At 43.5% G+C, this 13,184-nt stretch overlaps 1 protein-coding gene across 7 annotated transcripts in view; it reads right to left on the reverse strand.

Moving 5' to 3' along the window:
* Positions 1-1,036: 1,036 nt before the first annotated feature.
* Positions 1,037-13,184, reverse strand: part of LRBA (LPS responsive beige-like anchor protein) — a 747,585-nt gene continuing 735,437 nt past the window's right edge. For all 7 annotated transcript variants that reach the window (XM_025267094.3, XM_044930515.2, XM_025267095.3 and 4 more), the window contains 3 exons: positions 11,184-11,380; positions 6,545-6,696; positions 1,037-2,141 (listed from right to left, as the gene is read on the reverse strand). In XM_025267094.3, coding sequence (XP_025122879.2) covers positions 2,051-2,141; positions 6,545-6,696; positions 11,184-11,380 — 440 coding nt within the window. In that variant the 3' untranslated portion in view covers positions 1,037-2,050. The remainder of the gene's footprint in view (positions 2,142-6,544; positions 6,697-11,183; positions 11,381-13,184) is intronic.

A 13,184-nucleotide genomic window follows, 5' to 3' on the forward strand; every position in this document is an offset into this window, starting at 1 on the left:
AGGCTTGTTAACATGGACTCAAGTATCAGATGATGCCTGGTGTGTGACTTTAGAGATCCCTGTTCCTTCTACCACTTCGCAAAAGCTCCCAAAGTGAGACATCATGGGTTGATACCGTGAGGATATTCGTTGAGCAGTAACTCACGTAAGTCTTTGATTTGGACACGTGCTTCTCCTTTCCCACTTTTCACCATCTGTTGTTTTGTTAGGGGTTTGTAAAACAGCTGTAACTGTGGATGTTAGAACAGTGTATAAAATTCTTTGGGTTTTTTTGTTAGATAAAGGTCTAGTGTTCTCATTTAGTTAAGAGGGAGCTCTCTGGCCAGAGGTCCATTTTTTCCTGTTTTCATTCAAGAGAATCTCTCTCCTATTGGTTATTGTTTAAAAACTGAAGGAACCAAAGTTTAATGTTTTCTTTGAGAATAACTGTATTATCATTGTTTCAAAATTCGAAGTGGAATTGCTAGAAGCTGACACCGTTCGAGGTACCTATATAAGCATGTTGTGCTGGGAAAACAGGTTTGGTTTAAATTCTGGCTTAGTGTTAACACTGAGCTGTCTAGATCTAAGCCAAGTGCATCAGTGCCACTAAATCTTTACTTTTCTCAACTATAAGCACAGTGTTATCTTGATGATTACATGGACTAAAGTACTTGGAGTAAAAATATTTCCAACAACTCAATTACAAATACATTTTATTTTTCTGTCAAACCGAGAAAAGAGCTGAACATGTAGAAAAAAAGGTGCGTGTGTGCTAAGTTGCTTCGGTCGTGTGCAACTCTCTGTGACCCCATGGACTCGAGCACGCTAGGCTCATCTGTCCGTGGGATTCTCGAGGCAAGAATATTGGCGTGAGCTGCCATGCCCTCCTCCAAGGGATCTTCCCAACCTAGGGGTCAAAGGTAGTCTCCACCTGCATTGGCAGGCGGGTTCTTTACCACTAGCGCCATCTGGGAAGCCCAGACGGAAAGGAGGTCACCCCTTTTAGGTTAAGTTGCAAGAGAAATAGAGATGGAATGTCAGGTTCAACTCAGAGTTCACAACTTACAAAGAATTTATTTATGCAATACAGACCTTTTCTCAGATATTTTTCACAGAATTCCACACAGCAATCGACTAGAAAAGTAGAATTCTACAACACCAAAATAACATTTTCGTAGTACAAATTGCTAATCAAAAGGAAGAGGAAGATTGTTTCATAACAAATAGAAGGTAAAACAAGGGTTGCCTCACACAGCACCCAGTAGCCACAGGGCTCAGCCTCAGTATGTGGGCACAGTCAACCCTCAGGGTGAGCTTTGGTACTTACTTGCATTTACTTTAAAAGAAAAAGTGCTGAGCCCAGGAACATCGCCATCATTTCGTTCTGATCCGCTACGAGGACAGATGAGGAAAACACTGCAAATATTTCACACTTGCTAGAACAGCAGGTCTTTTAAGATGACCACACAATAAAATAAGCCTCCCCAAACCATAATTTCCTAGGTCTAAAACATGCTTGAAAGATAATATTGATAGAAATAATTCATTAAGATGTTTCAAATTACATTTATCATAATTTAAACATGACTATTTAAATCCCAGAAATTTCCGTGCTGAAGAAGCACAGTTTGGAAAAATACAGAACCCAAAGTACAGCATAAAATTCCCACGTCCCAGGATTATAACCCATTTCCTCCTTGTTAAAATCATACATTCTCAAGATTACAGATAAATGGGAAATGTTTTTTCATATATAACTAGAATAAGTGGGTTTACTCACTCCACTGTGTATTTCTGTAATTGGTGAAAATAGACTTCTCATTATGACTAAAAATATAGATTTTTTAAAACTACAGAACCCAGCAGCCAATTTTCTGCTTTGCTATTCCCCCCCCAAAAAGTCAAGCAAAGTCTACAAAAATAGCAATTAACTTTAAAAAATATTTTGCTTCTTAGAGCAAATTTAAGTTACATTCGGATGTGATAGCTGTTTCTAAGAGAAAGCTGCTCAGGGCACTTGCTGTGCTGAGGCTGGGGGGGGGGGTGCGGCTGAGCCCAGCCGTCACCGTCAGTAGCGGGTTTGGTACTCGTGGTGCCACCGGTTAAAGTCGTTGTAGAACAGAACGATGCTTCCTGAGGCCATGCCAGCAATGATGCACCTGGGAGGAGCAGAGAGAGGAGGAGATTACAAACCCAGGAGTCTCCTCAGGCTCTGCTACTAAAGAAAGGCCTGCCTCCCCAGAGCCACGTGGTAAATACAGCAGATGGCAGCCAGACCTATAGTTTGTGAGGTTTGTGGTATGTTTTCTGATAACTGAAGTGCAGTCTTGGGTGAGCTCAGAGTCGTGCCTCTGTCACTCTGCAAGGGTCCAATCCACAGCTTGCCTTTATATTGAAAGTACAGCCAGTGTGTGCAGGATGAGTCACAAACCTGAACACACTAGTCATTTCTGAGGCAGGGAGGCTGGGCAAGTGAATTTTGTATATTAGGTATCAGAATGAAAACAATGACAACCTCAAAGCAACTGCTGGTGAGGATTAATCACAGAGGTATCTGCCATGTACAAAATGAAAGAAGACTAAGAGATCAGTGTTGAGCACAATTTCGGCTGTGCTCTGCGGAACACCACACTGCGTCCATCTTGCTGAGGATCGCCACTCACTGACACGCTCACTCTATGCAGGAGCTGCGTCTGCTTCCCCCCGGCCCCAAGCTGGCGGTGCAGGGGAGAGACGGAGCAGCAAGACAGGCAGTGCAGAGGGGCCTCTCTGGGAGGCAGGCGCCTGCTTATTATCTTAGACCCTTCTCTGTCTCAGGTTTGGTCAGGACAGTCCTTAGAGGTCATCCTTAGTAGTGCCTCGTATCAAAATTAGGGACTAAAATGTGTAGAAAGCAAATAATACAATGGCAAGAGCCTTTCCCTATCAGTAATTACTTTACGTGTAAGGTGATTAAATTCTCCAATCAGAAGGCAGAGAGACTGGCAAAATGAATAAAGACGTGATCAAACTCTATGCTGTGTACCAGAGACTCACGGATCTAAAGACAAACAGGGTGAAGGGATGCAAAAAGATATTCTATGCAAATAATAATGAAAACGGAGCTACAGTGGCTATACTAATATCAGACAAAATAGGTTTTAAGTTATAAGAGACAAAGAAGGATACTATATAGCAATGATAAAAGGTGTCAATTCATCAGAAGTATATAGCAATTGCAAACATATGAACAAACGGCACACTCGACATATGGAACCAACACTGACAGAGCTGAAGAGAAAAGCAGTTCTACAATAATAGTTGGAAACATCAGTAATGGGTAGAACCACCAGAAGGAAGGAAGTAAATAAAGTTCAACAGTATCTGACCAATGCTAAAAACCAATTGGGCCTGAGACGTATATAAACATTCACCCAACACAGTATGCACAGTGGACATTCTCCACAATAAGCCAGATGTTAGAGCACACAACACATGTATACCTGTGGCGGATTCATTTTGATATTTGGCAAATCTAATACAGTTATGTAAAGTTTAAAAATAAAATAAAATTAAAAAAAAAAAAAAAAAATAAATACATTTTAAAAAGATTGAAACCACACAAAGTATTTTTCCTAATCACAACAGAATTAAACTAGACATCAATAACAGAAGGAAAACTGGTAAGTTTGACCCAATAGGTCAAAGGAAAAGTCTCTAGGGAAATTAGAAAATACCAAGACAAATGAAAACAGAACAACAAGCCAAAACTTACAGGACGCAGCAAAACCAGTGCTAAAAGGGAAACTTATAGCTGTAAACACAGAGACTTAAAAAAAAGAAATATCTCAATCAGTAACCTAATTCTACACCTTAAAGAACAAGAGAAAGGTGCCAAGTCAGGAATGAAACAGTAAAAATCAGAATGGGAATAGAATAAAAATCAAAGTCAAATTGGCTCTCTGAAAAGTAAATGAAATCAACAGAATTTTAGATGAAGAAAAAAGAATTACGAAAAATCATGAAGTGGAGACATTACCAATTATATAGAAATAGAAGGATTATCAGAGTACTAGGAACATCTATATGCCAACAAATAGGATAATCTAGATGAAATGGAAAAGTTCTTAGAAACACACGATTCCACAATTTAATCATGAAGAGAACAGACATAGCTAGTACTGAGGCTGAATCAGTGATTGCAACCCTCTTATTACTGAGACCTTCACCAGAGATGTCTACCACACATTTAAAAAAGAATTAACTCCAAACACTTTTAAAAACGAAAGAGAACACGTCCTAAGTCATTCAATAAGGCCGACACACCCTGATATCACAGTGACACAGACACTGTAAGAAACGGAGTTACAGGCCACCATCCCCATGACTACTTATACAAAAATCTGTAACAAATACTAGCAAGCCAAATTCAGTAGCATATTATGAAGATTATACACCATGAAGAAAGTGGGATTTATTCTTGGAATATAAGGATTGTTTCAATTTTTGTTTGATATACAAAAATCAATTGTAATATATCACATCAATAGAATTAAAAACAAAAAATCCCATGTGAGAAAAGGCATTTGACAAAATCCAACATCCTTTCATGATTAAAAAAAATAAAAATCAAACTAAGACCAGATAGAAAGTACCTTAACACAATAAAGGGCATTTATGAAAAATTTCCACTAACATTGTACTTGGTGAACACTCAAAGTTTTCCCCTCTTACTGGGAATAAGACAAAGATACCTCCTTTCACCACTTCTAGTCAATATAGTATGAAAAGCCCCAGCCAAAGCAATTAGGCAAGGAAATGAAATAAACCATCTAAATCTCAAGGGTGTCCAAACAGCCAAAACAATCTCGAAAAAGCACGACAGAATTGGATATTTCACACTTTCTGATTTCAAAACTTACCATAAGAATTGAAAGAGACACATGTACCCCAATGTTCATCGCAGCACTGTTTATAATAGCCAGGACATGGAAGCAACCTAGATGTCCATTGGCTGACGAATGGATAAGAAAGCTGTGGTACATATACACAAGGGAATATTACTCAGCCGTTAAAAAGAATGCATTTGAATCAGTTCTAATGAGGTGGATGAAACTGGAGCCTATTATACAGAGTGAAATAAATCAGAAAGAAAAACACCAATACAGTATACTAATGCATATGTACGGAATTTAGAAAGATGGTAATGACTCTATATGCGAGACAGCAAAAGAGACACAGATGTAAACAACAGTCTTTGGGACTCTGTGAGAGAAGACGAGGGTGGGATGATTTGAGAGGGTAGCATTGAAACATGTATATTATCATATGTGAAACAGATCGCCAGTCCAGGTTCTATGCATGAGACAGGGCGCTCAGGGCTGGTGCACTGGGATGACCCAGAGGGATGGGATGGGGAGGGAGGTGGGAGGGGGGTTCAGGATGGGAAACACATGTACACCCATGGCTGATTCATGTCGATGTTTGGCAAAAACCACTACAATATTGTAATTAGCCTCCAATAAAAATAAATTAAAAAAAAAAAAACCTTACTATAAAGGTGTAGTAATCAAAACAGTGTGGTATTGGCTTAGAGACAGACATGCACACCAACAGCACAGAGACCAAATAAAAACTCTCACATACAGGGACAGTCATCGCAACAAACAGTGCTGGGAAAACTGACACTCACATGCAGAAGAAGGAAGTACCCCCATCATATATACACCAACATGAATTTAAAATGCATCAAAAAGTAGATACGAGTTAGAACTACAAAACGCTTAGAAAACATAGAGGAAAAACTTCAAGACATTGACTTTTGCAGTGATCTTGGATATAACACTGAAAGCACAGGCAACAACAGAAAAAATAAATTAGACTTCATTAAAATTAAAGGATTTTGCATATCAAAGGACACTGAGATGAAATGATGAAAGAGTTTTGGAAATCGATAGTGGTGAAGGTTGTACAACAATGTGAGTATCCTTGATGTCACTGAATTATGCAGCGCCAAAAACAGTTTAAGCAGTAAATTTTATGTCTACTTTATCACAAGAAAGATGTTAAAAACTAAAATGAGAGACTATATTAAGAAGAAATAAGATGTCAGATAAAGACAATCTCCCCTAAAATGAAGGTTTTAGGAAATAAGCCAGATTTCTCAAAGGAATCATCATGGAACAGGTGGCATGTCACAAGAAATTTCGTTTAAGAAAAAAGGTACTTTAAGAGTATAGAAACTTTACAGCAATATAATTGGAGCCTTTGTTACTTAAATCCTGTCTAACCCTAGAGAACATAGCCTCTTTCCACAATTGGCAATGTCATCAAAGAAAAACATGCTTTTTAAAAAGTCTCTTGGAAGTTCCAATATTCACTGGCTTCTTGAGTCGCACTGGTGGCCTGCGCAGCCCAGCCCATCCACACAAACCCTTCTTGAGTGGCGCTGGCGGCCTGCGCAGCCCAGCCCATCCACACAAACCCTTCTTGAGTGGCGCTGGCGGCCTGCGCAGCCCAGCCCATCCACACAAACCCCTGGGCAGACTCACCGCCACCAGTGTAGCCCCCACTCCAGCGTTACCTCTGGTCGTAAGACAGGGCCATGGCCCGGATCCCCGCATCGCAGCCTGGATAGGCGAACAGCTGCTTGAGGTCAGACACCTGCCAGACCATGAGCACCCCGCTGTCTCCTCCAGTGAGCAGGTACTGCCCATCCCGGCTCAGCTGGATGGCCTGGTGAGACACAGCAACGTTCAGCAGGGTCGGGGCTCCAGGAAAGCCTGCCCGCCCCAGCCTGCACCTCTGAGTAATTCCACATGAAGCCAGCTACTATGGCATAGGGAGAAGGGAGGGAGTGTGTGTGTGCCTGAGTAGTTTTCAGGAAACCATGAGTCACAGAAGACTTTTGCTGTTTTTCAAAAATCATACGGGCAAAGGCAGGCAGTGCTTTTTCTTTTTTTAATTTGTGCTTTTTAAGGATGAGGTGCCAAACTCTTCCAACTCTACAGATACTAATTAAATAGTGCGTGTTGTGAACGGAGACCGGGGCTCTGAAATGAGGAGCTTCCTGGCACCTCTGCATTCACTGTGGACACGGCAAGCTACCAAGGCTGGGCAGATGATGCTAGCTGACATCATATCCCTCGTCATAAAAACACTGCCGCCCTAGGGGCCCGGCCCCACGGGAGACCACCTACAGCTCAAGCACCCTTGCTAGGCCTGCTGGATTTGAACAGCAGTTGGGACGCCAACTTGGTAAGGAAACACAACTCCCAGGGTAAAGCCAGTCGAAGCATCTTCTTGCTTCAGGACTGACTGCTCTCTGCCGGTGCTAAACTTGAAGGGCAGACGTGTAATTTGCTCTGTAATCCTGTCAAACCCACTGAAGGCAGGTCACTGCCTGTTTTTCTATGACTTTTTACATTTTTATTCCTGGTTGGAAAAAAATCAAATATTTCATGACATATGAAAATAATATGAATTCCAAATCTCAGTGTCCATAAGTAAGGGCTGTTAGGACAAAGCCATACCCATTCATTTCTGGCTACTTTTTTTTACGGAGGAAGTGTGCCTGCTCCTGACAGAAAGGGTCACTCCCTATTCCAAGAGCAGATCCCGCTGCCCCTTCCTCTCCTCTGGCTCCCTGCTCTGCAAACCTTCTTCTCCTGGCTCATTAAGACACATACTTCCTTTCTTTAGCTGGAGGGCATTGGGAGTTCTAAAAGTTACTGCAAATACCTATAATCTTATGTCCACCTGGACACAGTGAACGTGGGAATCCAGATGGCAAGCCAGAAAGAAAATATCTACCTTCTGAAAAATATATTTACACTGTTCTGCACTCAGAGTTTTAGGATAGTTGCCTTAAGTCTTCAAGCTACCCTTTTACAACAAAAAAATTTTTTTTAATTACAGAAAAGGACTGTTTCATAGCCAAATTCATTAAAGTAAATGCAAACTTTTAGAGGTCTCTTAAATACAGCTTATTTTCAAGAACATAAAAATATAGCTAAGAAATCAGAACCCATGGGCAGAAGATAGTTACATGTAAGAAGTATTTTCTAAATTTTAACCAATACAAATAATAAGATTTTTCAATGTAAATAAAACCCAATATCATTCCCCCCATTCATTTCACAAACAGCACTCTCCAGGGAGTTACCTTGGAAATGAAGACTACTACAAATAATTATTTGCTACACTTATAAAATTCAGTGGATGAAAACCCATCGACCTTGTGGCTGTGGTTCACCTGAGTTTTAGACTTGAGGCTTTTTACTGGATAAGTGCTATATTAAAACATAAATTAAAACCATTAATCTTTAATTCTTTGTCCTAGAGTGAAAACTCCTTAATCCTAGTTCTGTGTTGAAATAAATAAAACCCGGACTTTGAGGACTATACTTTTATCCACATCTAAAACATTCTAATAAACCAGATGCCTGCCAAAGTTAAAAAATATTTTGTCGGCCTTTCTCATGAGGGACTTGTCAAGTGTCCCTGGTGATAAGAGCCAGGGGAGCGTTTCCTGAACAGCACCCCATCTCCCCCCAATCCCAATGGAGTTCTTAATCTCATGAGACTCCTGAGTGCCCAGGCTGGGCTGAGACTTGAGATGTTAGGAGGGCCCTGGAAACACGTGAACACCAGTCTCTGGACTCCTGAGAGCGTGGACAACACTGGCTGCCCCGGTTTCCAGGAGGGACCAGTGGGCCCCAGCCGTCTGCTGGCAACAATCACATCTGAAGACACAGCTTCCTCAGGAAGAGAAAATAAATGAGATCCTATGGTGAAATGGTGGTGGGCCTTTGTTTAGGAGAATGTAACTGCTGCTCCGTACGGGCTGCCCACTTAAATTTAAGCTCTTCATTAAGACATCTAAACACCGCCTGGTTGCTGTGCCCAGATATGTTAACCAAACGCCACAGTGCAATCTGGCATCTAAATAAAAACAGGTGGGACGCCTTGATGAGGGCCGAGGTTCTGCAGGCCGCCTGCCTACAGAGCTCTTGCTATTTCAAAGAAACTTCATTTCTGGTCTGAGCTAATGGCTAATTTGTTTCCACGGTCTCCTCCCCTCAGACAGGCTCCGACTAAGGACGGAGGTGGAGCATTTTGCTCTGTGGTGTCTCTTGCTCCCAGCCTGCGGTGGCCTTCTATCCTTCCCAAGGCAGTCAGCTATGAAAGGGTGGGTCTCTGGAGCTGGGCATGGGCGGTGCTCATTTTAGGCAAGCGCACTTTAATCACACACTTGCCACTTACAAGTTAGTATGATAAAGTACAGGCGTGCTGGGGAAAAGGCGATAGATTGTTTAAGCCTAAAATCCAGTGGGAAATATTACAGAGGAAAAAACACAGCGGCCACAGGGCAGAGAGGAAAAGCGTGTGCGCGAGAACAGTGTGCAGAAAGCCTCCCACTGCTGCCTGGAGGAACTTCCCGGAACCTCTGGTACTGACTGAAAGGCCACAGAAATTGTTTTAGCCAGCTAGGGATTTCAAATTACTTTACAGATTTATTAGTGTAGCTGACAATATAATCGCAACTCAAAGTGACAGATTATCAACATTATTATCGTAAAGAAAAGAGGAAAGGAAAACCCTCTGATGTGTACTTGGTTTAAATGAAGGGAGGGAAAAATAAAAAGCAGAGTGTGAGCGTCTGTGTGTGCAGGGCGGGCAAAATGCACTGGAGAAAATTCCCAGAGAGAAGAGGAGAGCAAAGAGGAAAGCCATTTACTGAATTAGCAAGCCATCCTGGAGAATTCCCTGGTGCTCCAGTGGTTAAGACCCCACTCTTTCATTGCTGAGGGCGCAGGTTTGATCCCTGGTTGGGGGAACTAAGATCCCACAAGTTGCCTAGTGCAGCCAAAAACAAACAAACAAACAAAAAAGTCAATCCATGAAAAAAAGAAAAATAAACCATCCTAGGATATAGAAACAGCAAGTGCCTTCGGTCTGATCAGTGCCATCTATATTTAGGGTTTCTATTTCTTATGGGCTTCCCTGGTGGCTTAGATGGTAAAGAATCTGCCTGCAATGTGGGAGGCCAGGGTTTGATTCCTGGGTCAGGAAGATCCCCTGGAGAAGGAAACCCACTCTAGTATTCTTGCCTGGAGAATTCCATGGACAGAGGAGCCTGGCGGGCTACTCTAAGGGGCTGCAAAGAGTCGGACACGACTGAGCGACTAACACTCTCTCTTACTCCTTAGTACTTCCTGACCCCAATATTTATAGGAGAAAAGAGATCAGTCAGACTAGATACAGGAAAAGTGGGAGAAAGCATGTCACCTAAGTCGTCCCAGGTCAGGAGTAGCCATGAGTACAGCGGCCAGAACTAACTTATACCACACTCAGAGGGCTGAGGCCTCTGTGGCTTCTGCCCACCCCCAACACGTCCTGCCCCTTCCCTGTGGGCAGGCCACACGCCCTCAACCTTATCTCAGGAAATACAGGGGATACGGTAAAATGAAGCTTAACCTGCACCAAGAAGTCTGGAGGTGTGAAAAGAAGGACCTTGAAAACAGCCTCTCCAAGAGCAGTCCTTACTCTTCTCTTCACCCTCTAACACTCATGGAGGCCTATCCTGAAAATGAAGGCAGACCCGGGAGGGTCCACAGGGCCATCTCTTGTACACCAGAAGTGAAAAATCATTTGTTGGATTCACATCATAATTTGAAGCACAACTTCCTTAACTTGGTGTGTTTGGGTCTTGTTATCCACACAGAAGTCCAGTCTGCAATTAGATGCTAATCCTAAAGCATGGTAATCCCTACCATTCCCACCATCAGCCTGTTCAAGGGTAGAGGGAGCCAGTTTTAGGGTACCCCAAAGGCACTATTTTAGCTTGGATACTCAGGAAACAGCACTGTGCAGTTAACATTCTTAGGTTAAAAAACAAAACAAAAAAAAAATAATGAGCAGCGCCACTGACAGCCACCCAGGATGGCTTCAGATCTAAGAACAGCCCTCTGCTGGAGGCTCCTCCCGGCTTCACTTCCCAACCTGGACTGCAGGCTGGGCACACAGTTGGCACGGCAGGACAGGCTGGGCTCTGGGAAGCAGACACCCCCGTCCGAGTGCTACCGGGTGATTCTCTCTCGGGCGCAAAGGAGGCCCTTGGTGTCGGAACCCAGAGGCTTCCTTGGTGACCTTTCCACCTCCTCACTCACCTCTATGCTGAGGTGAAAGCAGACGCTGAGAAGTCGGTACGGTACACTTACCCTTATGTTATCATCGGTCTCCATGGCGGCCTGGAGCTTTCCGTTCACACTGAACGTACAGAAGGAGCCATTCTCATAGAAAATGACACAGTGGCCCTCTCTCGACGCCTGAATGAGTTTTGGTTTCAGGCAGTTTTCTGGACCCTCCAAAGTCCTTAACAAGTCTCCATTCATGGAATGTATGAGACATGGTCCCTCTGAGAAAATAGAAACAAAAGGCAAAATGAAGTTTTTTCTTAAGAACAGACAAAAGTGATCTGAGTCTCGAGCACAGATCAAACAGGATGTCAGTAGCATATCACAGTTGCAGAAAGACTGAAAAAGATATCAGTTATTTTGTGAAATCAGCATGTCAGCCAGATCTCACCTTCCACTTGGGAGAAAACAGTCATACATGCTCAATTTCACATCTCAAGAAACAGGAAATTACTTGTGAAATTCATTATGCCCAGAGATGATAAAAAAACTGGAGGAATTCAGAAAGGAACAGGACAAATTTCAAATCCTAGAAGAGCTTCCAGGAAGGCTGGGCCTCAGTTGAACATGGGCTGCCATGAGGTAAGAGATGGCCGTCTGCGACCCTCCCTGCATCTCACAGGGGCCTGGGTGGGGCGGGGGTTGAAAGCTCGGGAAGGAAGGTGAAGAAACTGCTGAGCAGCCCACACGTAGCGGTGCTGTTCCATCTTTACCGAGTGCCTGCTGCATGCAGAGCAAAGGAGGAGCAGGTAACCAAAAGTGCCCGGGTGATGAGCAGGTCCTAAGAAATGTCTCGTTGGATGAAGGAGGTAACCAGACCACAGGCCCCACTTTTCTCTAAGTTACTCCCAGCCCACATGGACTCCCATCCCTCATGACTACTAAAGCACGTCTCTCAGCCTTCTCTTGACCACTCAGGCGTTGCTAAGTTTTCAGCATCCTCACCATAAACGCACAAGGCAGCGTTTGCCCTGCACAGGTCCGGCGAGCACGGATTTCAGTTGTCACTGTGAAGGACCCCAGCCTCGGTGCAGACTTCAGTTACCACGGGAACTGCATGAGGTACACGCTCCATAACCAGCTCTTCAGCCCACAGATGACTGTAAATAACAGGCCCGCTTCTCTCAAAGTCTGTTAGTGAATGGTCACTGCGTGTCCGTGACTCAGCCTGGCCACAGACAGCAGGCCCTGCAGTTCTGTTGCCTCCTTTTCGCCAGGGACAGGACTATCTGGCATTTTACAAAAACGGATGATCAAAAGGGGACAGCGGCCAACAAAGATGACTCTGCCTCTGCCATAAAGAAATGGGAAGTGACGATGCTGGAAGTGAAATCTGAAGCAAACCTACATGGATTTAGAGAAGACAGAGCTGGCCATGGGGTGCTGGTATCAATCACTTAGAGGCTGTGGATACGCAGCCCCAGGGAGCGAGTGAAGGTGGCCTCACTGACATAAGTTAGGAAAGTGGCTTATTAAACATGAGGATACCCTGGGAGTGGGGCCAGCAAGAACCTTCACATTAAAGGAAACCGAGGAGATGTTTCATGACACTGAAGGTGGAGAAGGTAACATGTTGGAAGCTGGTCCAAACTGAGGAAGGGGTCTGACAGCTGGTCAAGGCATCCGGAAGATGCTCATCCCTTATCTTACATCACATGGGGACGAGTGGGCAAGCACGGTCACAGTACTCGTATTTTTCACAAAGAAATAAAACACTTCCACTCTCAGTGTTTCTGTTTTAAATTACAGTGTACTAAGTAAATGCGAAGAGTTGACTCATTGGAAAAAGACTTTGATGCTGGGAGGGATTGGGGGCAGGAGGAGAAGGGGACGACAGAGGATGAGATGGCTGGATGGCATCAGTGACTCGATGGACGTGAGTTTGAGTGAACTCTGGGAGTTGGTGATGGACAGGGAGGCCCGGCGTGCTGCGATTCATGGGGTCGCAAAGAGTCGGACACAACTGAGCGACTGAACTGAATTGGACTGAAGTAAATGTTTTACTTGATTTTTATGTCCATAGAT

This window comes from Bubalus bubalis, chromosome 17 (genome assembly GCF_019923935.1).
Source record: "Bubalus bubalis isolate 160015118507 breed Murrah chromosome 17, NDDB_SH_1, whole genome shotgun sequence".
NCBI classification, from domain to species: domain Eukaryota; kingdom Metazoa; phylum Chordata; class Mammalia; order Artiodactyla; family Bovidae; genus Bubalus; species Bubalus bubalis.